The sequence below is a fragment of the Lithobates pipiens genome, unplaced genomic scaffold, assembly GCF_037356315.1.
Source record: "Lithobates pipiens isolate NorthernLeopardFrog02 unplaced genomic scaffold, aLitPip1_a1.2 Scaffold_24, whole genome shotgun sequence".
NCBI lineage: Eukaryota > Metazoa > Chordata > Amphibia > Anura > Ranidae > Lithobates > Lithobates pipiens.
The window spans coordinates 25465175-25490561 of NW_027507786.1; the positions used below are offsets into that span (position 1 = coordinate 25465175).

At 49.4% G+C, this 25387-nt stretch overlaps 1 protein-coding gene across 16 annotated transcripts in view; it reads left to right on the forward strand.

Annotated features, from left to right (window-relative positions):
* Positions 1–9273: 9273 nt before the first annotated feature.
* The window catches only part of LOC143929734 (uncharacterized), a 49136-nt gene continuing 33022 nt past the window's right edge, over positions 9274–25387 (forward strand). For 5 of the 16 annotated variants that reach the window (XR_013262587.1, XR_013262588.1, XR_013262592.1 and 2 more), the window contains exons 1-2: positions 19376–19515; positions 22417–22538. Coding sequence is in view for 8 of the 16 variants with exons in the window: in XM_077453724.1 (XP_077309850.1) it covers positions 22497–22538 (42 nt within the window). In the remaining 8 variants the exon portion in view is untranslated. Of the gene's footprint in view, positions 9436–19375; positions 19516–19540; positions 19841–22416; positions 22539–25387 lie in introns of those variants that run through there. The other 11 variants (XM_077453726.1, XR_013262594.1, XR_013262589.1 and 8 more) reach the window with 11 other exon arrangements.

Below are 25387 nucleotides of genomic sequence, written 5' to 3' on the forward strand. Positions count from 1 at the left end.
TATCATCTGTACAAATCATTAGTAAGACCTCATCTGGAATATGCAGTTCTCAAAAGGGATATCGGGGGAACTGGAGAAAGTGCAGAGAAGGGCAACCAAACTGATAAGAGGCATGGAGGAGCTCAGCTATGAGGAAAGATTAGAGGAACTGAATTTATTCACTCTTGATAAGAGGAGATTAAAGGGGGATATGATCACCATGTACAAATATATAAGGGGTCCATATAGTGAACTTGGTGTTGAGTTATTCACTTTACAGTCAACTAAGAGGACAAGGGGGCACTCTTTACATCTAGAGGAAAAGAGATTTCATCTCCAAATACGGAAAGGTTTCTTCACAGTAAGAGCTGTGAAAATGTGGAATAGACTCCCTGCAGAGGTGGATCTGGTCGGCTCAGTAGATTTCTATAAGAAAGTGTACAGAATATAACTGGGAACTACTATTGACTTTTATAGGTAAAGGTGATCCGGGGAAAATCCAGTTGCCTCTCGGGGGATCAGGGAGGAATTTTTCCATCATGCCGTCCTCTCGTTTTTCTGGAAAAAGGCAGGCTTCTGTGGGCCAAATGTTCGAGCGTAAAAAAATAAAATAAATGATGACGCCGGATAACCCTCTTGCCCAACGGTTGACCGCTGGCTTGTCAGAACTGATAGCCCGCCAACTACTGCCATATAAACTGGTGGACTCGGAGAACTTTCAATAATTTGTGGCCATTGGAACACCACAATGGAAGGTCCCAGGAAGGAAGTATTTCTCACAGAAGGGCATCCCAGAGCTATATGGCCATGTTCAGCGGCAAGTGAATGTATCTCTGGCACACAGTGTCGGTGCCAAGATACATCTGACCACAGACACGTGGTCTAGCAAACACGGCATGGAAGGTATATCACTTTTTCTGGCCACTGGGTGAACCTTCTGACGGCCGTCAAGCATGTAACCCGTGGCACCTGTGTAGATTTGGTTTTACCGCCACGGATTGCATGCAGGCCTGACTCTTCTTCTCCTCCTCCTCCTACTCCATCCTCCTCGGCTGACTCCTCCTTTTCTGCTGCTAGCGTCTCTTCCGCTGCACCGCCCAAGCTCCCCAGAACCTATTCAACATGCCAGGTGAGACGTTGCCATGCCGTGCTGCGTCTGTTGTGCCTGGAAGCCAAGAGCCACACTGGCCCGGCACTCCTTTCAGCTTTGCGTTCACAGGCAGATCAGTGGCTAACACCGCTCAATTTGACAGTTGGTAAAGTGGTGTGTGACAACGGTGCCAATCTGCTTAGCGCATTGAAACAGGGCAAAATCACGCACGTGTCATGCATGGCACACGTCTTAAACTTGGTCATGCAGCGATTCGTTGTCAAATACCCTGGGGTCCAGGACATCTTGCGGCAGGCAAGGAAAATCTCGGGCCATTTCAGAAGATCTTACACGGCCATGGCTCGCCTTGCTGACATTCAGCGGCGACACAATCTGCCAGTCAGACGTCTTATTTGCAATTGCCCGACGCGATGGAACTCAACCTTCTATATGCTTGATAGGTTGCTCCAGCAGAAACGTGCAGTTAATGACTACCTTTATGAACTCTGTGGCAGAACCGGTTCTGGGGAGCTGGGTTTTTTTTCACCACGCCAGTGGCTGCTAATGCGCGGCGAATGCAGACTTCTGCGCCCATTTGATGAGATCACCAAACTGGTCAGTCGCAGCCATGGCGCCATCAGTGACATGGTACCTTATGCCTTCTTTATGGAGCATGCATTGTGTCGTGTCATTGATCAAGCCGTGGAGGAGCAGGAAGATGAGGAAGTCGCAATGCTGAATGAATTCCCAGGGGGGGCTACTCTGAGATAAGTCAACAACAGGAGTCTGAAGAGGAGTCAGAGGAGGATGGTGCCGGGGCGGATGAGGAGGAGCAAGAAGAGCATGCTTTAAACCTTTCTGGGATCCCTGTTGTTGTGCGTGGATGGGGAGAGGAGAACGAGGAGGACGACATTATCCTGGATGATGAGCAGGAGTCAGGCTACCACACCGCTTCCAGTTTAGTGCAAATGGGGGCCTTCATGCTCCAGTGTCTTAACAGGGACCCCCGTATAAAAAGCATACGGGGACCAGTACTGGGTGGCAACGTACTTAGACCCCCGGTACAAACACAAAATGGCGGAAATGTTACCGCCGTCACAGAGGGCTGTCAGAATGGAGCACTTCCAGGCCTTGCTTCGACAAGTGCTGCATTCTGCTTTTGTGTGCGCTGGCAGAGGAGGAATTCCAACTCCCAGAGAAAGAGTTGCGGGTACCAATCCAACAGCGCCTGCAAGAAGAGGGCGGTTTAAAGATGTGTTGGTGACTTCGGATATGAGGTCATTCTTTCAGCCGACCCATCGACAGGTGTCATCTGGATCCAGTATCAGGGAACGCCTAGACCGTTAGGTGTCCGACTACATCGGGTTAACGGCCGATGTGGAGGCTCTGAGAAGTGATGAACCCCTGGACTACTGGGTGGGCAGGCTTGACCTCTGGCCAGAACTTGCCCAATTTGCAATGGAACTGTTGGATTGCCCCTCATCCAGTGTCCTGTCCGAAAGGACGTTCAGTGCAGCAGGGGGGATCGTGACCGATAAGCGTACTCGCCTAGCTCACGACAGTGTTGACTACCTCACATTTATAAAAATGAATGAGGCATGGATCTCAGAGGAATTCAACACATGTGACCAGTAGACCATGTATATGCATAACTCTATAAACAATTTATTTAATTGAGCACACAGACCTTTTTTTCTACCTTTGGCTCACTTCCTTGTACAAGAAAAGCACACCGTACTATATGCCCGTACCCTCCTGTTTGAAGAGGTTGAGCGGTGTCATATTTTTGGGTCCCGCAGCAAGTTGCTGGCATCAGTGCTCTCTATCTTGGTGCTGGTGTGATGTCAGTGCTCTCTATCATGGTGCTGGTGCCAGTGCTCTCTCTCTCTCTCTCTCTCTCTCTCTCTCGGTGCTGGTGCCAGTGCTCTCCATCTCTATCACAGTTCTGGTGCCAGTGCGCTCTATCACGGTGCTAGTGCTCTCTATCTCGCTGCTAGTGTCAGCTCAGTGCTCTCTATCACGGTGCTCGTGTCAGTGCTCTCTATCGCGGTGCTCGTGTCAGTGCTCTCTATCGCGGTGCTGGTGTCAGTGCTCTCTATCGCGGTGCTCGTGTCAGTGCTCTCTATCGCGGTGCTCGTGTCAGTGCTCTCTATCGCGGTGCTCGTGTCAGTGCTCTCTATCGCGGTGCTCGTGTCAGTGCTCTCTATCGCGGTGCTCGTGTCAGTGCTCTCTATCGCGGTGCTCGTGTCAGTGCTCTCTATCGCGGTGCTGGTTTCAGACAGTGAGGGAGATAGCAACGGAGCAGCCAATCAGTAGGCAGTGCCAGCACCATGGCTGAGGATCAGCACTGGACTGGCACCTCCAGACCACCACAGTGGAGCCCTGCATAGGTGGGGGCAAGGGCCGGACAGAGGGAGGGGATCAAGCACAGGTTGACACACTGGGACACTGGTACAGGACTGTGCTGCCCTGACTGTGGCACTGATCATCTCCTGCACCCCCTTCATAGCCTTCCCTGACCTTGCCTCTCCTCCATGGCCTTCATGCGCTCCTGAATTGTAAAAATTTCACAGATAAAAAAAGAATGCTTGTCGTTGTCGATCCCAGATTCACTTCATACTTTTGTTATGTCAGTGTCCATGTGGTGGGACTATGTGTGCACAGCTAGTAAGTATTTTGTGGCTGAAAATATGACCTGGAGGTTTTTAAGGTTTGCCTGCCATTAAAGTCAATGGGGTCCGCTACGAACCTTGCGGTTTGTGAACTTTTGGTCACGATCGCGGTCTGCGTAACGTCCCATCGGAAGTTCGTCCATCACTATAGGAGAGGACCGTCAATGGCTAGGAAATTACGTCACCCATAGACTTACTATGGGTCTTCCATTGTTGGCTGCTTCTCCCGTACACTCCTACACACAGAAGCTGCCGCTGACAGTTCAGCGTGGGTCTGGGCTGGAGTGGCTGCAGAATAGGTAAGTACAGTGTTTTTTGCTTTACAGGATTAGATTAGGCTTAAAATTTGGCAGAGAGCAGGTTTAACCTGAAATTCCACTTTAACATGGAGGAGAAATACCAGGCTCAAACACAAAGGTGACAGCAGAGTGACGGTAATATTATATGCATACTAACACAGGGGAGTTATACCAGATCCAACCACAAGGAGGCAGAGTGACGGTAATATTACATGTATAGTAACACAGGGGGAGTCATACCAGATCCAATCACAAGGGGGCAGAGTGACGGTAATATTACATGTATAGTAACACAGGAGGAGTCATACCAGATCCAACCACAAGGGGGCAGAGTGACGGTAATATTATATGTATAGTAACACAGGGGGAGTCATACCAAATTCAACTACAAGGGGGCAGAGTGACGGTAATATTATATGTATAATAACACAGGGGGGGGTCATACCAGATTCAACCACAAGGGGGCAGAGTGACGGTAATATTATATGTATAGTAACACAGGGGGAGTCATACCAGATCCAACCACAAGGGGGCAGCATAACGAGTGCTTTCTTTGCATTTTTGACTGCGCATGTCTGAGCCGCCATTTTTTGTTATACCATCTGCAGTGGTCTTCAACAAGATGGCGGTGTTTTGTCAGGTTCGGCGACCCGTTACAATGTGTAATGGAATTGACATGCCATCGCCGCCATTTTGGTACACCCAGCACTCCTCATTGTAAGTCCACCCTGAGAAGGGGAAAGCGGACATCTTGGTACAGCCACTGAAGTTTAGCATTCTACAAGTGGGCGGCACAGTGGTGTAGTGGGTAGCACTCTCACCTATCAGTAAAAAGGGTCGCTGGTTCAAATCCCGACCACGACACTACCTGCCTGGAGTTTGCATGTTCTCCCTGTGCCTGTGTGGGTTTCCTGCGGGTACTCTGGTTTCCTCCCACACTCCAAAGACATGCAGGAAGGTTAATTGGCTTCTGTCCAAAATTTGCACTAGTATATGAATGGAGACCTTAGATTGTGGGCTCCTTGAGGGTAGGGACCAATGTGAGTGTGCAATGTACAGGGATAGGGTAGACACTCACTCAGGTTGAACTGGATGGACTGGTGTCTTTATTCAACCTTACTAACTATGAAACTATGAAGTATTTATCACAGTAAAGTGAGTTATATAAACTGACTTTACTGTTATATATATGCAGCAGAATAATACTCTGGTCTTCGTTAATATGGCAGCCGTCCCGGACATTTTCCTCATACAGTTAGTTTTTGTAGAAATTAGATAGAACACCAATCACTTTGCGGTGGGCGTGACCATGTTCGACCGGTGTTCTGGCATATAGTGTCCTGCCATCATGCGCAGTACAGAGCAGACAAAGCTTCGGAAAATCTCCGAAGATGAACGGCGCCTGCGCCGTGAGTGGAGGTGGTAGCCATGCCATGCAAGCGGACATAGGGTTGGGAAAATTAGAGGGCTCCTCGCAGGCACGCTTCGCTCGCCACGCTTCGGGCTCAGCCTCGCTGCGCTCGGCTCTTTTATATTCCGACTCTATGTCCACTTGGATGGTGGGGATAGAACCTGGACTCATGGCGCAGGCACCGTTCATCTTCGGGTATTTTCGGAATCTGTGTGTGCGGTGTACTGCGCATGCGCAGTACACAGCGGACACTATCCAATGGGGGACAGTATATGATAGGACACCGGCTACGGAAAGTGATGTTCCTTTGCCGCCATCTTGCTACACCCCACACTCGTGCACAGTAAAGATACACTCATAAGGGGGGAAGCGGACATCTTGTTACACCCATCGGAGTTTTGCATTTTACACGTATTTATAACATAAAAAATGGGTTTCTATAGTGAAATACAAGACTGAGAACTCCGTCTGACTTTTTAGATGTTGAATTAAAAGCAGCCAAATTCTCTCAGATTAGCAAACCTGTAAGAAGAGCAGGCTTGCCTCTGCTTTTAAAATTCAACATCTAAGCAGTCAGAGGGAGTTCTCAGTCCTGTATTTCACTATAGAAACCCACTTTACTGTTATAAATACGTGTAAAATGCAAAACTCTGATGGGTGTAACAAGATGTCCGCTTCCCCCCTTATTAGCGTATCCTTACTGGGGACGAGTGTGGGGTGTAGCAAGATGGCGGGGAAGGAACGTCACTTCCCGTAGCAAACTGTGATGGGTCGCCGAATATGTTGTTATAACGGCCGCTCGGACGTGGTCACGCCCACCGCACAGTGATTGGTGCTCCATCTAACTTCTACAAAGCGGCAGCAGAGCCTGACAGGGAAATCTAACTGTATGAGGAAAATGTTCAGGACGGCCGCCATACTACCGAAGACCAGTGTATTATTCTGCTGCTTATAATGGCAGCTGCTCTGGTCATTGCAGGACACTGAACAGAAAAGTGCTCCTCACCGCCATTTTCTTGAAGAACAAAACAATTATCTCCTGGTCCAGAATCAAGACCGCTGGGGCCTCACGAGCCACTGGAACACCTGACTTCAACATCATAAGTGCCCTTTCCTGGACTCCTCAGCAGAGCCTGGCACACCCACTGATTGGCTCCGGGGAACGCTGATACCCAAAATGTCCAACCAGGCCTGGTTCTGAGCCTGTCATGTGCACCTCACTGTACACAAGACCAGGCAGAGCTCTAACACAGCCCGGCCAGACTGATGTCAAAGTTACACCTACATAATTAACCCTCAGAACCCCACTACCGTTCTGAGGCAAAAAATAAATTTGTACATGACAAACACTTTGTCCAAATTGCCATCACATATATAATGGCGGCGGACTGGGCATGCACTGTATCTCATACAAACACTATGCTGCCACCTGCTGGCTGATCCTGGTAGCGCTCACACTGATTTTCTATATATGGAATATAACTGGTACTCTGTCGCCGCCTTGTGGATGAATGTGGTAGCACACTATATGACAGTAAAATGCTGCCATCTGCTGGCTGAGCCTGGTATGACTTGTTATGAATGTCCCGCATAGAAGATTATCTTTCCGAATACAATACGGGCCGGTGTTGTGTTGAATACTGTCCCCCAACGGATAGTGTCTGCCGCGTACTGCGCAGACGCAGCACTTGCGCAGTACAGAGGACAAGGAGACGCCGAAGGTCTCCGAAGTTAAACGGCACCTGCTCAGTGAGTCCAGGTTCATGCCCCACCATCCAAGTGGACAGAGTTAGAAAAAATAATAGCCGAGCGAAGCGAGGGCGTGTCCGAAGCGTGGCGAGCATCACTGTTACTATGAGCAACCGTATGTCCACTTGGATGGTGGAGCTTCAACCTGGACTCAGTGCGCAGGCGCCGTTCTTCTTCGGAGACTTTCGGAGTCTCCTTCTCCTCCGTACTGCACAAGCTCTGCGCCTGCATAGTACGGGGCGGACACTATCCGATGGCCGGACAGTTTTTGACAGAAGAAAAAAAATTGTAGCTGCGCTAACAGTGAATGTCACCTATGCCTAATAATTTCAATTAATATATAAATATATAAGGGAATCATTAAATTAATAGCAAATTATTCCCAATAAATTAAAATTAATCAGTAAATAATAAATATACAAAATTCATATCAATATACTTGGTGATAAATCCAAATAATAAACGTGCAAATAAAAATATGAATATAAATAAATTGTAGAAGAAAAGCATGCAAGGTGAATTCAAACAGAAGTCCAATCAATATTGTGACAAAACTTGAAATCTTCCATCACCAAAAGTGCTGAACGCCACTAAGAATGTGCGCTTACCAGAAGGCTAGCGTTTAATCCGGCCGGGAAGGAGCTCAATGTGTCATGTCCACAGCAAAAAAATAAATAAATAAATAAATAAATGTTCTTGAGGATCTGCTTAGTTTACAAAAAATAGGAGAAAAACTTGCTGTTTGGAGAAGCTATTATTCTGGGATGTCTGCAGCCACCATCTTGTTGAAGACCAAAGCATTGGATGGAATGGGGTGATGAGCTTCTGGGGGTGTATGGGGGAACTAGTCGGGTGGAAGGGGGACTATATACATAGTAACATAGGACAGTTATAGCAGGTCCAACCACAAGGGGGCAGAGTGACAGTAATATTATATGTATAATAACACAGGAGAGTCATACCAGATACAACCACAAGGGTGCAGAGTGGCGGTAATATTATATGTATAGTAACGCAGAGTGGTTAGCACTCTCACCTAGCAGTAAGAAGGGTCGCTGGTTCAAATCCCAACCATGACACTACCTGCCTGGAGTTTGCATGTTCTCCCTGTGCCTGCGTGGGTTTCCTCCGGTTTCCTCCCACACTCCAAAGACATGCAGGTAGGTTAATTGGCTTCTGTCCAAAATTGGCCCTAGTATATGAACAGGGACCTTGGATTGTGGCTCCTTGAGGGTAGGGACTGATGTGAGTGTGTAATGTACAGGGATAGGGACAATTGTAGACACTCACTCAGGTTGAACTGGATGGACTGGTGTCTTTATTCAACCTAACTAACTATGAAACTATGAAACGCAGGGGGATTCTAAGTCTTCCCGAAGAGTAGCTTCCCATTGAATGGGACTGAACATAAACTGTGCTTAGAAGCCTTATCGGCCGACCAATGCTTCAACCATAAGGCCCTGCGGGCTGTGACGGAATGAGCCATTATCTTTGCTGTCAACTTGACCTGGTCGACAGCCACAAACTCTACAGCAGTCTTGAAAACTGCAAAGGAGAAGAACTGCCACTTCCCAGACTTTCATCTGAACATCCATCCACCAGCTCCGCTACCCACAATCTAAGGCTGGATTCCCAGTCATGCACTCCCAGCATTCCGCAGACCCGCACCACAGAACGTGTTCCATAGGAGACCATGGCAAATGAACGGTAGTACAAAAAGCACCAAAAACGCACAGGTGCGAATCCATCCCAAGTGCTGCTGCCACAGAAGTGAGTAGTACCGCCGGTCTGCAGGCTGCACCGGCCAAACCATACAACCTCTTTTAACAAAAAAATAAATAAAATAAACTTCTCCACCCGAATCTTCAGTGCTAAGGCAGCTAGACAGGCAGGTATAACTCCCCAGACATATAAGGCACAGGATAATAAAACACTCTGACAGACAAGTAACACAGCAGTAAGTAATGAGAGTCCCGGAAGTCAGGCTTACCATAGCATAGCAGCAGATTGATCAGCTGCAGGCTGAGATTAGAGGACAGAGTCTGCTGCAAATCAGCAGTGAGCATTCTGGTGTTTGCTATGCAATCCAAGAGGAAGCTACCTCTGACCTCAACTCCGAGCTTTCTGAAAGGAATACATGTGGAGGGGGGTGAATTACAAGTCCCAGCGAGCCAAACCACTGCCTGAACACACAAAAACATGGGAGGAGAGAGTGCCAGCACCTGCCTAACGAAGGTATATACAGTCATTTATACTGTACCATCAGGCCCGGACTGGGACAAAAAATAGGCCCGGGCATTTTGGAATGAGCAGCCCATGACATTTTAACTGGCCCCTTCCACACTCTCCATCCTGATGGGAGAGGAGAGGGGGAAACCCGGCAAAGGTGCGTGGGGTGAGGGGGACTGGGAAAAGTAAGGGGGGGGGGCAGAGAGCACAGGAAAGAAGCAGGGGGGCTACTGAGCACTGTGGGGGAAGCGGAGAACAGAGAGCACAGGGAGGAAGAGGAGAGCATGGGGGGTTGGAGAGCACAGGGGGAAGCAAAAACACAGGGTGGGGTGGAGAGCACAGGGAGGGCAGGAGAGCGCGGGGCGGAGAGTACGGTGGGAGGTGGAGATCACTGGGGGGTTGTAGAGCACTGGGGGATGGAGGGCACAGGGGGGCAGCAGAGATCATGGGAGGAGGTGGAGAGCACAGGGGGTAGGCGGAGATCAATGGGGGGCTGGAGAGCACTGGGGGAGAGGCATAGGGCACAGGGGGCACCATAGAGCATGGGGGAGGTGGAGTTCACAGGGAGGGCTGGAGAGCTAGAGAGTACTGGGGGAGAGGCAGAGGGCACAAGGGGCAGCATGGCTGAGGTGGAGAGCACTGGTGCGGGCTAGAGAGTACTAGGGGAGAGGCAGAGGGCACAGGGCACAGGGGGCAGCATAGAGCATGGGGGAGGTGGAGAGCACTTGGGGGCTAGAGAGCACTGGGGAGAGGCAGAGGGCACAGGGGGGCAGCATAGAGCACTGGGGGGGCTAGAGAGCACTGGGGGAGAGGCAGAGGGCACAGGGGGCAGTGTAGAGCATGGGTGGAGGTGGAGAAGAGGGGGGCTGGAGAGCATTGGGGGAGGGGAAGAGCACAGGGGGAGGTGAAGAGCACAGGAGGGAAGCAGAGGGTACAGGGCGGCAGCGTAGAGCATGGGGGAGGTGGAGAGCACAGGGGGGAAGCAGAGGGCACAGGGCAGCAGCGTAGAGCATGGGGGGAGGTAAAAAGCACAGGGGAGGTGGAGAGCACAGGGGGAAGAGACGGAGGGCACAGGCTAGCAGCGTAGAGCATGGAGGGAGGTGGAGAGCACAGGAGGGAGGTGGAGAGAACAGGGGGGCTGGAGAGCATTGGGGGGAGGTGAAGAGCACAGGGGGAGAGGCGGAGGGCACAGGGGGCAGCGTAGAGCATGGGGGGAAATGGAGAGCACAGGAGGGAGGTGGAGAGCACAGGGGGGCAGTGTAGAGCATGGGGGGAGGTGAAAAGCACAGGAGGAGAGGCGGAGGGCACAGGGGGCAGTATAGAACATGGGGGAGGTGGAGAGCACAGGAGTGAGGAGGAGAGCACGGGGGGCTAGAGAGCACTGGGTGGAGGTAGAGAGAACAGGGGGTGCTGGGGAGAAGTGGAGGGCACAGGTGGGCAGCGGAGAGCATGGGGGAGGTGGAGAGCAGAGGAGGGAGGTGGGGAGCACAGGGGGAGAGATGGGGGGGGGAACAGGGGGCAGCATAGAGTATGGGGAAATTGGAGAGCACAGAAGGGAGGTGGAGACACTGGGTGGGCTGAAGAGCACAGGGGGAGAGGTGGAGGGCACAGGGGGGGGCAGCGTAGAGCATGGGGGGAGGTGGAGTGCACAGGTGGGAAGAAGAGAGCACGGGGTGGCTGGATACCACTGGGGAGAAGTGGAGGGTACATGGGGCAGCTGAGAGCATGGGGGAGGTGGAGAGCACACGTAGAGAGGAACAGGGGGGCAGCGTAGAGCATGGGGGAGGGGGATAACACAGGGGGAGAGGCGGAGGGCACATGGGGGCAGCGTAGAGCAGGGGGGGAGGTGGAGTGCACAGGAGGGAGGAGGAGAGCATGGTGGATATCACAGGGGGAGGTGGAGAGCACACAGAAAGAGGCAGAGGGCACAGGGGGAGCAGCAGAATGGGGGAGGTAGAGAACACTGTGGGGGTGTAGAGAGCACTGTGGGGGGGGGGTGGTAGAGAGCACTGTGGGGGCAGCAGAGATCAGCAGGATAGGAGGAGCAGTGGGGTGGCTGCATATAGAAGAATTATTCTCTTCATCTTCCTCCCGCAGTGAAAGCCTGCGAGGGGGAGAGGAGCAGCAACAGACATTCAGAGACTGTGGGAGGAAGATGGAGAGAATGATTCTTCTATATGCAGCCACCCCATTGCTCCTCCTATTGAGGTTACAGGTGGCCACACTTATGTTCTCTCTGATCCGGCTGCAGCAGGCTCCTCTTCCCTTCGTGGTCACGTCCCCCGACACCAACGCCTGAACTATACTGGCGGCCGTGGAGAGGTCTCTCCTCTAGCCCCTCCCCCTTCATGTTACCGTCCCCTTGTGCCCATGGCTGAGCCTGAGCTGAACTGGCAGCCGGGCGGCCACGGAAAGGTCAGGGGACTGGCGTGGGCTTAAAGAGCAGCCTGCCTTGGTCCCGAAAGCAAGGAAATGCGGCCCGGTGGCCCCGGCCCACCGGGCAAATGCCAGGTTTGCCCTATGGCCAATCCGGGCCTGTGTACCATACAATCCTAGCACCACAGGAACCCACCTCCTCAGGAGATTTACAGCCTATATGGGGGGTCTTCTGATCCGGGAGAGGCTGAACCTGAACAGGATGGATGGTGGATGGAGAAAAAAAATAAAAAAAAATAAATAAACTTTAAAAGGCGTCCAGAGCGAGGACGAAAAAAGAACACTGGTGTGGGCAGACAACCGCCTTTTATGGGCTAAGAAAAGGGTGGTCCTGGATTGGTCAGAGGGGGCAGAGCAGACCCATAGTAGGCCGACATGGGGAGGTCCGGGAAAGCTCTATTTGGGGGAAAAATTATAAAAATTAAATTTAGGTACAGTGTTGTATGACCGTGCAATTGTCACTCAAAGTGCATCAGCGCTGAAAGCTGGAAATTGGTCTGGATAGGAGGGGGGTTTAAGTGCCCAGTAAGCAAGTGGTTAAAATGCAACATCTAAACAGTCAGACGGAGTTCTAAGTCCTGTATTTCACTATATAAACTCACTTTACTGTTAAAAATAAGTGTAAAATGCAAAACTCCGGTGGGTGTAACAAGATGTCCGCTTTCCCCCTTCTCAGGGTATCCTTACTATGGGGGAGTGCGGGGTGTAGCAAGATGGCAGCGACTGAACGTCACTTCCGTTACACATTCTGATGGGTCACCGAACCTGACGAACCACCGCCATCTTGTTGAGGACCACTGCTTATGGTATAATAAAAAATGGCCCCATACATACCTCTAGGCCTCCCTCACCCCCATTCCAGGCATGCTCAGTCGAATATGGGAAGATAACACTTGTTATGCTGCCACCTTGGGGTTGGATCTGCTATGACTCCCTCTGTGTTACTACACATATAATATTACCGTCACTTTTCCCCTTCTCAGTGTATCCTTACTATGGAGGAGTGCTGGGTGTAGCAAGATGGCGGAGATGGAACATCACTTTTGTTACACATTCTAACAGGTCGCCTAATCAGACGAAATAACGGTCCTCAATAAATGGCGGACTAGTCATTCTATAGAGCCCACTTCTCGTAGCTCTGGGTTCATTATGTGAAAGTAAACTCCATGCGGATCATTTTCTCTATAACAAAATAATTTCCGATGTTCTGCCAAGAAAGTTCCCCCAGCGGATAATGACCCCCCTGAACTGTGCAGGTGCAGCGCTTGCGCAGTACGAACCACAACGGAGCCACCGAAAATAGCTGAAGCTGAACGCCTGTTAGTCAGCTGTACACGGCGCCTGTAACAGGGCCCCTCGCGGGCTCGCTTCACTCACCACGCTTTGGGCACGGCCCCACTGCACTCAGCATATTAATATTCTAACTCTATGTCCACTTGGATGTCTGCGGCCACCATCTTGTTAAAGACCAATGCATTCTTCTCTACTTTCCAAAATGTCAGCTCTGTGATCACAAGTAGGATTGGGGAAGTTGGTGATATGTGGGATTAGGGGGATGGAATGGGGGAGATGGGGGACTGGGGTAGATATGTGGGTAATAATGAGAATGAAATGGAGGTGTTTATAGTCTAGGGTTGCCACCTCATCCCTTTAAACCCAAACACATATGAATTACACAGGTTCTGTGGATGATTAAGGTGGTAATTAAACTCACTTGGTGCTGATAATTACCACCTTAATCATCCACAGACCCCGTGTAATTCAAAGGTGTTCGGGTTTAAAGAGATGAGGCAGCAACCCTAGTATAGGGGTATTTAAAGCGGCACCTTTCAAGGAGGAGGGGGGTGCAGTTACCTGGATAATCCAGGTATCTGCACCCACTTCTGGTACAAGACCGCCGCAGACGCCCCCCCCCCCCCCCCCCCGTTGTGTTCTGGGAAACACACAGTTCCCAGGACACAGCGGGGGACCAGCAGAGACGCGCATGCGCAGTAGGGAACCGGACAGTGAAGCCACAATGCTTCACTTCCCGATTCCCTGACAGAGGATGGTGGCGGAGGCAGCAGAGAGACAAGCGATTGCTCGTCATCTGCCGCCGACATCGCTGGACCCCGGGACAGGTAAGTGTCAATTTATTAAAAGTCAGCAGCTGCAATATTTGTAGCTGCTGGCTTTTAATATTTTTTTTTTAAAGGTGCAGAACCACTTTAATGGAGGCGATGAGGTGTATGGGGGGATATGAAGATGAAAAATGGATCTGGGGGATGGAATAGGGGCGATGGGGGCCTGAGGTTTATATGGGGAGATATGGAATGCCAGAGATGGGGGGCCTAGGGGTGTCTAGGGGGATGGAATAGGGATGATGCGGGCCTGGGGTTCATATAGGCGTAATAGGGGGATGGAATGGGGGTGATGGAGGTCTAGAGGTATGTGTGGGAAGAGTAGAGGGATGGAATAGGGGAGATGAGGGCCTGGGGGTGAATGGGGGGAGTAGAGGGATGGAACATTGGTGGGGAGGGAAAGGGGGATGGAATGGGGGTATGAGGGTTATATTTGGGGATGGAATGGGGTGATGGGGGTGGAAGGGGGACTATATATATATATATATATATATATATATAACACAGGAGAATTATACCAGGTCCAACCACAAGGAGGCAGGGTGACGGTAATATTATATGTATAGTAACACAGGGGAGGTCATAGCAGATCCAACCACAAGGTGGCAGCATAACGAGTGTTATCTTTGAATATTCAACTGTGCATGCCTGAGCCGCCATTTTTTATTATACCATAAGCAGTGGTCTTCAACAAGATGGCGGTGTTTCATCAGGTTCGGTGACCCATCAGAATGTGTAAAGGAAGTGACGTTCCGTCAGTAAAGTGAGTTTATATAGTGAAATACAGGACTTAGAATTCCATCTGACTGGTTAGATGTTGAATTTTAAAAGTAGTGGCAAGCCTGCTCATCTCACAGGTTTGCTAATCTGACAGAAGTTTGCTGCTTTCAAAATGCAACATCTAAGCAGTCAGACGGAGTTCCAAGTCCTGTATTTCACTATAGAAACTCACTTTACTGTTATAAATACGCGTAAAATGCAAAACTCCGGTGGGTGTAACAACATGTCTGCTTTCCCCCTTCTTAGTGTAGCAAGATGGCGGCGAGGGAACGTCACTTCTGTAGCAAACTGCAACGGGTCGCCGAATATGTCGTTACACAGTACATTAAACAGAAAAGTCCTCATCCCCGCCATTTGCTTGAAGAACAAAACAATTATATCTCATATAATGGTGGCGGACTGGACATGCGCTGTATCTCATACACTTTCCTGCCACCTGCTGGCTGATCCTGGTAGCGCTCGCAATGATTTTCTATACACGGATTATAACTGGTACTCTGTCGCTGCCTTGTGGATAAATGTGGTAGCACACTATATGACAGTAAAATGCTGCCATCTGGTGGCTGTACCTGGTATGACTCCCCTATGAATGTCCTGCATAGAATATTATATTTCCCCAATACAATCCGGGCCGGGAAGGAGCACAATGTGTCACGTCCACAGCAGACACATTTTTATTGAAAATCTCCTCATTTGGGAAGCAATAGGAGAAGAACTTGCTGTTTGGAGAAGCTATTATTCTGGGATGTCTGAGGCCGCCATCTTGTTGAAGACCAATTCATTGTTCTCTTCTTTGCAAAATGACGGCTCTGTGATCACACCAGAAGTAGGACTGGGGAAGTTGGTGATATGGGGGAGTAGGGGGATGGAATTGGGGTGATGGGGGACTGGGGTAGATATGTGGGTAATAAGGGGAATGAAATGGAGGTGTTTATAGGCTAGGGTTGCCATTTCATCCCTTTAAACCCGAACACATATGCATTACACAGGTTCTGTGGATGATTAAGGTGGTAATTAACCTCACTTGGTGCCTTATCTGCATTAAATTAGTCTCAGAACCTGTGTAATTCAAAGGTGTTTGGGTTTAAAGGGATGAAGCGGTAACCCTAGTATAGGGGGGATGTAATGGAGGCGATGGGGTGTATAGGGGGTGAAATGGGGGTAATCGGATTGAAATAGGGGTGATGGGGGCCTTGGGTTTATATGGGGGATATGGAATGCCAGAGATGGGGGCCTGGGGGTGTCTAGGGGGATAGAATGGGGATGATGGAGGCCTGGGCATGACATAGGGGTAATAGGGGGATAGAATGGAGTGATGGAGGTCTACAGGTATGTATGGGGAGAGTAGGGGGATGGAATAGGGGAGATAAGGGCCTGGGGGTGAATGGGGGTTGTAGAGGGAGGGAATATTGGTGGGGAGGGAAAGGGGGATGGAATGGGGGTATATTTGCGGATGGAATGGGGTGATGGGGATGTATGGGGGGACTAGTTGGGTGAAAGGGGGAATATATGTATAGTAACACAGGAGAGTTAAACCAGGTCCAACCACAAGGAGGCAGAGTGACGGTAATCTTATATATATAGTAACACAGGGGGAGTCATACCAGATCCAACCACAAGGGGGTAGAGTGACGGTAAGATTATATATATATTCACACAGGGGGAGTCATACCAGATACAACCACAAGGGGGCAGAGTGACAGTAATCTTATATATAGTAACACAGGGGGAGCTGTACCAGATCCAACCACAAGGAGGCAGAGTGACTGTAATATTTTATATATATATATATATATATAGTAACATGGGGGATTCGTACCAGATCCAACCACAAGGGGGCAGAGTGACGGTAATATATGTATAGTAACACAGGATAGTCATACCAGATCCAACCACAGTGGGGCAGAGTGACGGTAATATTATATGTATAGTAACACAGGGGGAGTCGTACCAGATCCAACCACAAGGAGGCAGAGTGACCGTAATACTATATATATATATATATATATATATATATATATATATATATATATATATATATATATATATATATATATGTAACACAGGGGGAGTCATACGAGATACAACCACAAGGGGGCAGAGTGACAGTAATCTTATATATAGTAACACAGGAGAGTCATACCAGATCCAACCACAAGGGGGCAGAGTGACGGTAATATTTTATATATAGTAACACAGGGGGAGCTTTACCAGATCCAACCACAAGGAGGCAGAGTGACGGTAATATTATATGTATATGTAACACAGGGGGAGTCGTACCAGATCCAACCACAAGGGGGCAGAGTGACGGTAATATTATATGTATATGTAACACAGGTGGAGTCGTACCAGATCCAACCACAAGGAGGCAGAGTGACTGTAATATTATATATATATATAATATATTAGTGTATATTATGTGTATAGTAACACCCGAGAGTTATTCCAGGTCAAACCACAAGGAGGCAGCATAACGAGTTTTATTTTCGTATTTTCGACTGCGCATGCCTGAGCCGCCATTTTTTTTTATACCATCTGCAGTGGTCCTCAACAAGATGGCGGTTTTTCGTCCGGTGTAGTGTCACATTATGCTGCCTATCACAGGATGGTGCGGAAGTGACGTTTCCGCCAGAAATTACGTACTGCGCATGCGTCGTGCGTTCCAAACGCTAGCGCCGTGCGTTCCAACAAATGTTCGGCAATACAGTTAAGCAAAAGCATCACATAATGTTACGGAAGTGACTGTACAGACAACACAAACACTGGGCGTTACAACACCAATACTTCCCTTGTTACCTCGGATCAGTTTTTAAATAACCATGCTGAGCTATGTGTGCTGTTAGGTTATGGAGTGCTGGGACTTGTAGTGCCTATGCTGAGCTACGTGCGGTCTTCGGTTATGGAGTGCTGGGACTTGTAGTGCCTATCCTGAGCTACGTGCGGTCTTCGGTTATGGATTGCTGGGACTTGTAGTGCCTATGCTGAGCTACATGCGGTCTTAGGTTATGGAGTGCTGGGACTTGTAGTGCCTATGCTGAGCTACGTGTGGTGTTAGGTTCTGGATTGCTGGGACTTGTAGTGCCTATGCTGAACTACGTGCAGTGTAGTGTCACATTTAGCTGCCTATCACAGGATGCTGCGGAAGTGACGTTGCCGCCAGAAATTGCATACTGCGCATGCGCGATGCGTTCCAAACACTCGCGCCGTGCGTTCCAACATAGTTTCGGCAATACAGTTCAGCGGAACCATCACATAATGTTACGTAAGTGATGTTACACACAACACAAACACTGGGCCGTTCGTTACAACACTAATACTTCCCTTGTTACCTAGTAGGTTTTGCATTGCTGGGACTTGTAGTGCCTATCCTGAGCTACATGCTTCAATGTTCAGTGTCCTCATCCCTATCCCCATGCTTCAATGTGAACATTGAAGCTCGGGGATAAGGATGAGGTCACTGAACATTGAAGCTCGGGGATAGGGATGAGGACACTGAACATTGAAGCTCGGGGATAGGGATGAGGACACTGAACATTGAAGCTCGGGTATAGGGATGAGGACACTGAACATTGAAGCTCGGGGATAAGGATGAGGTCACTGAACATTGAAGCTCGGGGATAGGGATGAGGACACTGAACATTGAAGCTCAGGGATAAGGATGAGGTCACTGAACATTGAAGCTCGGGGATAGGGATGAGGACACTGAACATTGAAGCTCAGGGATAGGGATGAGGACACTGAACATTGAAGCATGGGGATAGGGATGAGGACACTGAACATTGAAGCATGTAGCTCAGGATAGGCACTACAAGTCCCAGCAATGCAAAACCTACTAGGTAACAAGGGAAGTATTAGTGTTGTAACGAACGGCCCAGTGTTTGTGTTGTGTGTAACATCACTTCCGTAACATTATGTGATGGTTCCGCTGAACTGTATTGCCGAAACTATGTTGGAACGCACGGCGCGAGTGTTTGGAACGCATCGCGCATGCGCAGTATGCAATTTCTGGCGGCAACGTCACTTCCGCAGCATCCTGTGATAGGCAGCAAAATGTGACACTACACCGCACGTAGCTCAGCATAGGCACTACAAGTCCCAGCAATCCAGAACCTAACACCACACGTAGCTCAGCATAGGCACTACAAGTCCCAGCAATGCAGAACCTAAGACTGCACGTAGCTCAGCATAGGCACTACAAGTCCCAGCACTCCATAACCTAAGACCGCACGTAGCTCAGGATAGGCACTACAAATCCCAGCAATGCAGAACCTAAGACTGCACGTAGCTCAGCATAGGCACTACAAGTCCCAGCACTCCATAACCGAAGACCGCACGTAGCTCAGCATAGGCACTACAAGTCCCAGCACTCCATAACCTAACAGCACACGTAGCTCAGCATGGTTATTTAAAAACTGATCCGAGGTAACAAGGGAAGTATTGGTGTTGTAACGCCCAGTGTTTGTGTTGTCTGTACAGTCACTTCCGTAACATTATGTGATGCTTTTGCTTAACTGTATTGCCGAACATTTGTTGGAACGCACGCTAAACGTCACTTCCGTAACATTCTGTGATGCTTTTGCTTAACTGTATTGCCGAACATATGTTGGAACGCACGGCGCTAGCGTTTGGAACGCACGACGCATGCGCAGTACGTAATTTCTGGCGGAAACGTCACTTCCGCACCATCCTGTGATAGGCAGCATAATGTGACACTACATCGGCGGAGGATCGCGGTGTCGGTGCGGAGGAGGTCGGTAGGCGGTTTTGCGGCTCCCGGGTGGGGGAGGGGATGGTTCGGCTCGGACAGAGGGTGTGACGTCATCATCATGCAGAACTCCGCCCACATCTTTGGGGGGAGGGGTCACTGGAGCCCCGCCCCCTCATCATTGGGATTTCCTGTTTGTGATCCGCCTTCTCTGATAGGGTGATGGCCGATCGATGGGAACCAATCACAGGAGGGGGGAGGAGCCAAGGTGATTGTTCAGTGATGAAGAATCGGACCTCTCCGGTCACAGCCGCTCTACTAATAGTCCGATGTTAGTCCAGCAACCCCCCTCCCCCCCACCAACACTCAGGTCAGCGCTCTCCACCATTGGTGGATGGGGAGTTCTGTCAGATTGCTGACCCCCATCACATCCCAAGTGACCTTCCCCCACTGCGCACAGGGTGTACCAACATGGCCTCCGCCACCTTCATACCTCGGGGTGTACCAACATGGCCTCCGCCACCTTCCTACCCCCCCCCCGGTTGGGGGAGTGTCACCTTGGCACGCCCCAATCCTCCCCTCCCCCCTCTCCTCACTGTGATCTTCGCCGGTGTCCCATCATATATGGTCCCCCATCAGATAGTGTCCTCTGTGTACTGCACATGCGCAGTGCACAGCAACACAGATTCAGAAAATATCCGAGGATGAACGGCGCCTGCGCACTGAGTCCAGGTTCACCCCCCACCATCCAAGTGGACATCGAGCAGGAATATAAAAGAGCCGAGTGCAGTGAGGCGGAGCCCGAAGCGCGGAGAACGGCCCTCTAATATCGGCAGCCCTATGTCCACTTGGATGGTGGGGCACCACCTCCACTCACCGCGCAGGCGCCGTTCAGCTTCAGAGATTTTCCGAAGCTTCTTCTGCCCCGTACTGCGCATGCGCACTACGGGGAGGACACTATATGATGGCCGGACACTATCTGCCAGAACACCGGTCACAGAGCGGAATATTCCGGGCTGTAGTGACAATGTCCTCCTGTGATAGGCGGCGTCACGTCACATTCGGCTACCCGCTGGAGTGCGCATGCGCAACGCCGCCATATGCGTTCCAACAGTGTTATAAGACGACTCCCACAGAGCCCCTCCCTACACACCGCGCAATTATAATCTGAGACTGGATGGGGCGGGGCCTGGACTCAGGGGTGTGGCCACAAAATTCTGCACAAGCGCAGATCGCTACAGTGTTGAAAAGCATATGGTAACGTCGCGCATGCGCAGTCCAGCGGGTAGCAAAATGTGACGTGACAACAGCACACTGACCATCTCCTGTACCATGTCTGCAGTCTCTGATCATCTCCTGTACCATGTCTGCAGTCTCTGATCATCTCCCGTATCATGTCTGCAGTCTCTGATCATCTCCTGTACCATGTCCGCAGTCTCTGATCATCTCCTGTACTATGTCTGCAGTCTCTGATCATCTCCTGTACTTTGTCCGCAGTCTCTGATCATCTCCTGTACCATGTCTGCAGTCTCTGATCATCTCCTGTACCATGTCCGCAGTCTCTGATCATCTCCTGTACTATGTCTGCAGTCTCTGACCATCTCCTGTACTATGTCTGCAGTCTCTGACCATCTCCTGTACTATGTCTGCAGTCTCTGATCATCTCCTGTACTATGTCTGCAGTCTCTGATCATCTCCTGTACCATGTCTGCAGTCTCTGATCATCTCCTGTACTATGTCTGCAGTCTCTGATCATCTCCTGTACCATGTCTGCAGTCTCTGATCATCTCCTGTACTATGTCTGCAGTCTCTGATCATCTCCTATACTATGTCTGCAGTCTCTGACCATCTCCTGTACTATGTCTGCAGTCTCTGACCATCTCCTGTACTATGTCTGCAGTCCCTGATCATCTCCTGTACTATGTCTGCAGTCTCTGATCATCTCCTGTACCATGTCTGCAGTCTCTGATCATCTCCTGTACCATGTCTGCAGTCTCTGATCATCTCCTGTACCGTGTCTGCAGTCTCTGATCAATCTCCTGTACTGTGTCTGCAGTCTCTGATCATCTCCTGTACTATGTCTGCAGTCTGTGATCATCTCCTGTACTATGTCTGCAGTCTCTGATCATCTCCTGTATTATGTCTGCAGTCTGTGATCATCTCCTGTACTATGTCTGCAGTCTCTGATCATCTCCTGTACCATGTCTGCAGTCTCTGATCATCTCCTGTACCATGTCTGCAGTCTCTGATCATCTCCTGTACCATGTCTGCAGTCTCTGATCATCTCCTGTACCGTGTCTGCAGTCTCTGATCATCTCCTGTACCGTGTCTGCAGTCTCTGATCAATCTCCTGTACTGTGTCTGCAGTCTCTGATCATCTCCTGTACTATGTCTGCAGTCTCTGATCATCTCCTGTACCATGTCTGCAGTCTCTGATCATCTCCTGTACCATGTCTGCAGTCTCTGATCATCTCCTGTATTATGTCTGCAGTCTCTGATCATCTCCTGTACTATGTCTGCAGTCTCTGATCATCTCCTGTACTATGTCTGCAGTCTCAATCATCTCCTGTACTATGTCTGCAGTCTCTGATCATCTCCTGTATTATGCCTGCAGTCTCTGATCATCTCCTGTACTTTGTCTGCAGTCTCTGATCATCTCCTGTACTTTGTCTGCAGTCTCTGATCATCTCCTGTACTATGTCTGCAGTCTCTGATCATCTCCTGTACTGTGTCCGCAGTCTTTGATCATCTCCTGTATTATGATCATGGGCGATCATACTCCTCCCATCCTTCCTATCTTAGTTGGGGGGGGGGGGGGCTTATAAATGAAAGGGGCCATACAGAAAGATTGTGGGCGGGGCTCTCAGGATGACATTTGCATCAATCACATGAGTGGAGGAGGGGGGATCAGGAAACACGCCCTTCATCTTTCCACTTCTTTTATAGATCTCCAGAAATGTCCCGGAGGAGGGCGGAGCCAGCACAGAGCTCCACCCACAACTACACCAAACAGGAGAAGTCTGAGGATGAGAGTAACACTGACCTGGAACCAACCAATCCCCACACAGGTACGACCCCCCCCATCTAATTATTCTCTCCTCCCCCCCCTCCCCCCCCGTGTGATCTCTCCGCCCCTCCCCCGTCTATGGAGGTGGGAGGTATGTACATGAGGGGTGTGGAGTGTATGGGGGTGGGAGGTATGTACATGAGGGGTGTGGAGTTTATGGGGGTGGGAGGTATGTACATGAGGGGTGCGGAGTGTATGGGGGGTGGGCAGTATCAAATACATGACTGGTCACTGATACAGGGGCAGATAACTTACCCCTTTGTGGTGCATTAGTGACCCCAGTGTCGGTGTTTATGAACCTTTCATGCTGCACCAAATAGGGGTTAATTGGCACTGACACTGGTGTCACTAATGCAGATGGCGGGTTTAGCAGCGGCTGCCAGCTCCACCTCCACGGCGATCCTTTACCAGTCCGGCCCGCTCACCCTGCCAGCTTGGGGACACTGACCGGGGACATTCCCTCCCATCCTCACAAATGAGGCGGCCGCGAGGCCCCTGGGAGCAGGAGGCCTTAGGCAAACGCCTTTTGTCCCTAATTAGAGAGCCGCCTCCTCTGCCTTCACTGACATCATCCCATTGGTGGGTGTTTGTAGAGTCGGGGTACACCGTTCTTATTTATTGGGAACACTGTGTACTCATTTCCCCTTTTAATTCTCAGAATTTCCCGTCAGAGGAAGAAGGTGAGGGCACCAAATCCAGAGAGCGGGTTGTCTGTCCTTCCCCTTGAAATGGTTTCTGCTTTCGGTATCATTTCACATTGATGTCATCTTTGGATTTGGTGCCACCCCCACCATCTGTTCACTGCTGTACTAACATCAAATTACTAGAACGTCTTTCACAAATGTAACTTTCTCTTTTCATGTACTAACATCACACATGTTTGGCCTGATTGTTCTATATACAATATATACAGCAGCTATTCTCAGCTAGGGTTGCTCCAGAGGTTGCCTGGACTTTCTTGAGCTGTGGTTGGTTGACCTCCCATCTGATAGTGTTTACATAGTTTTGGGTCCAGTGCCACTTCACACGGCCATCAGCATGACGCCAACGATCTTTAAGGCGGTCTGTAAATGTGGCATTCTGACCACCAGTGTAGGAAGGACATTCTTTGCACTGACCACCAGTGCAGGAAGGACATTCTTTCCACTGACCACCAGTGTAGGAAGGACTTTCTTTCCACTGACCACCAGTGTAGGAAGGACATTCTTTGCACTGACCACCAGTGTAGGAAGGACATTCTTTCCACTGACCACCAGTGTAGGAAGGACATTCTTTCCACTGACCACCAGTGTAGGAAGGACATTCTTTGCACTGACCACCAGTGTAGGAAGGACATTCTTTGCACTGACCACCAGTGTAGGAAGGACATTCTTTCCACTGACCACCAGTGTAGGAAGGACATTCTTTCCACTGACCACCAGTGTAGGAAGGACATTCTTTGCACTGACCACCAGTGTAGGAAGGACATTCTTTCCACTGACCACCAGTGTAGGAAGGACATTCTTTCCACTGACCACCAGTGTAGGAAGGACTTTCTTTCCACTGACCACCAGTGTAGGAAGGACTTTCTTTCCACTGACCACCAGTGTAGGAAGGACTTTCTTTCCAATGATCATATATGTAAGGAGTCACCCTTCCCACTGACTCCTGTGAAAATTATTTCAAGGGTTCCCCTGGTGTAAAAGGGTCGATAAAGGTTGATATAGGATGTCGGTATATAAAAAGGCCAGACCAGGCAGCTGATCGGTGTCAGAAACCATGAACCAGACCGAGACAGAAGTACAGTAAAATCACACTTGCTTATTAATAAAAATAAAAAGGTGAATAGAGTAAGCATAGTCAGAGCATAGCCAGAGTCCAGTAACCGGATTGGGTAGTCAGCCAGGCCAGAGTCCAGTAACCGGATTGGGTAGTCAGCCAGGCCAGAGTCCAGTAACCGGATTGGGTAATAAAAAATAAAAAAATAAATAAATAAAAAAAATAAGTGGGACTTTATATGAAGCACATCACTAGACCGAATGAGCCAATCAATATACACATTGTTTATTATCAAAAGTCATACACATGTATATCACCATAAATAGTAAATTGATATAAGAATAAAATGATGGATCTCAATTGATAAATATAAAGATAATATAGTATTACATGATTAGTTCAATATAGAAACATTGTAAAAAAAAAAATCCATAAATGTCAATAAATAAAATCTAAACATTTAATGATAATATACAATTTATTCAATATAGTATACACATATAGTAATAGACTTTTAGTATGTAGACCGAGGTATAACTAGTAGTGACATTTGAAACATTAACAATAATGGTAGATTGGTTCATTAAGGTAGGATATAGTCCAGATATGTATACATAAATACTGTGACAACGCATCATAAAAAATCTCTACGCGTTTCGTGGTTACAATACCACTCATCAGGAGCAGATGCAGGATTTTTGGGGTATCTATAGTGAAATAAAATTACCAAGTGAATATAATAATCCAGAAACGTTCCTCCCGGGAGCTGAGAAGGAAAACCCTAAGACACGGCCATAGCACCACTGATCAATGATAGACGTAGAAAGGAAGTGAATAGTTTCCAGCCATGGTGTGTGTACTTAAAGAGGAAGTAAACCCTGATGAGTTTACTTCCTCTTTTTTTCCCTGCAAAGGTAAAGCATAATGGACTACTATGCATCGCATTAGTAGCCCATTATGTGTCACTTACCTGACACAGGAGCCAGCGAAGTCGCGCTGTCCCCTGTAGTCCGCCGCATCCATCTTGCTTGTGGCATCTCGCAGCTCCGCCGCTGTCATTCGGCGAAGCCGCGATGACGTCACTCCCGCGCA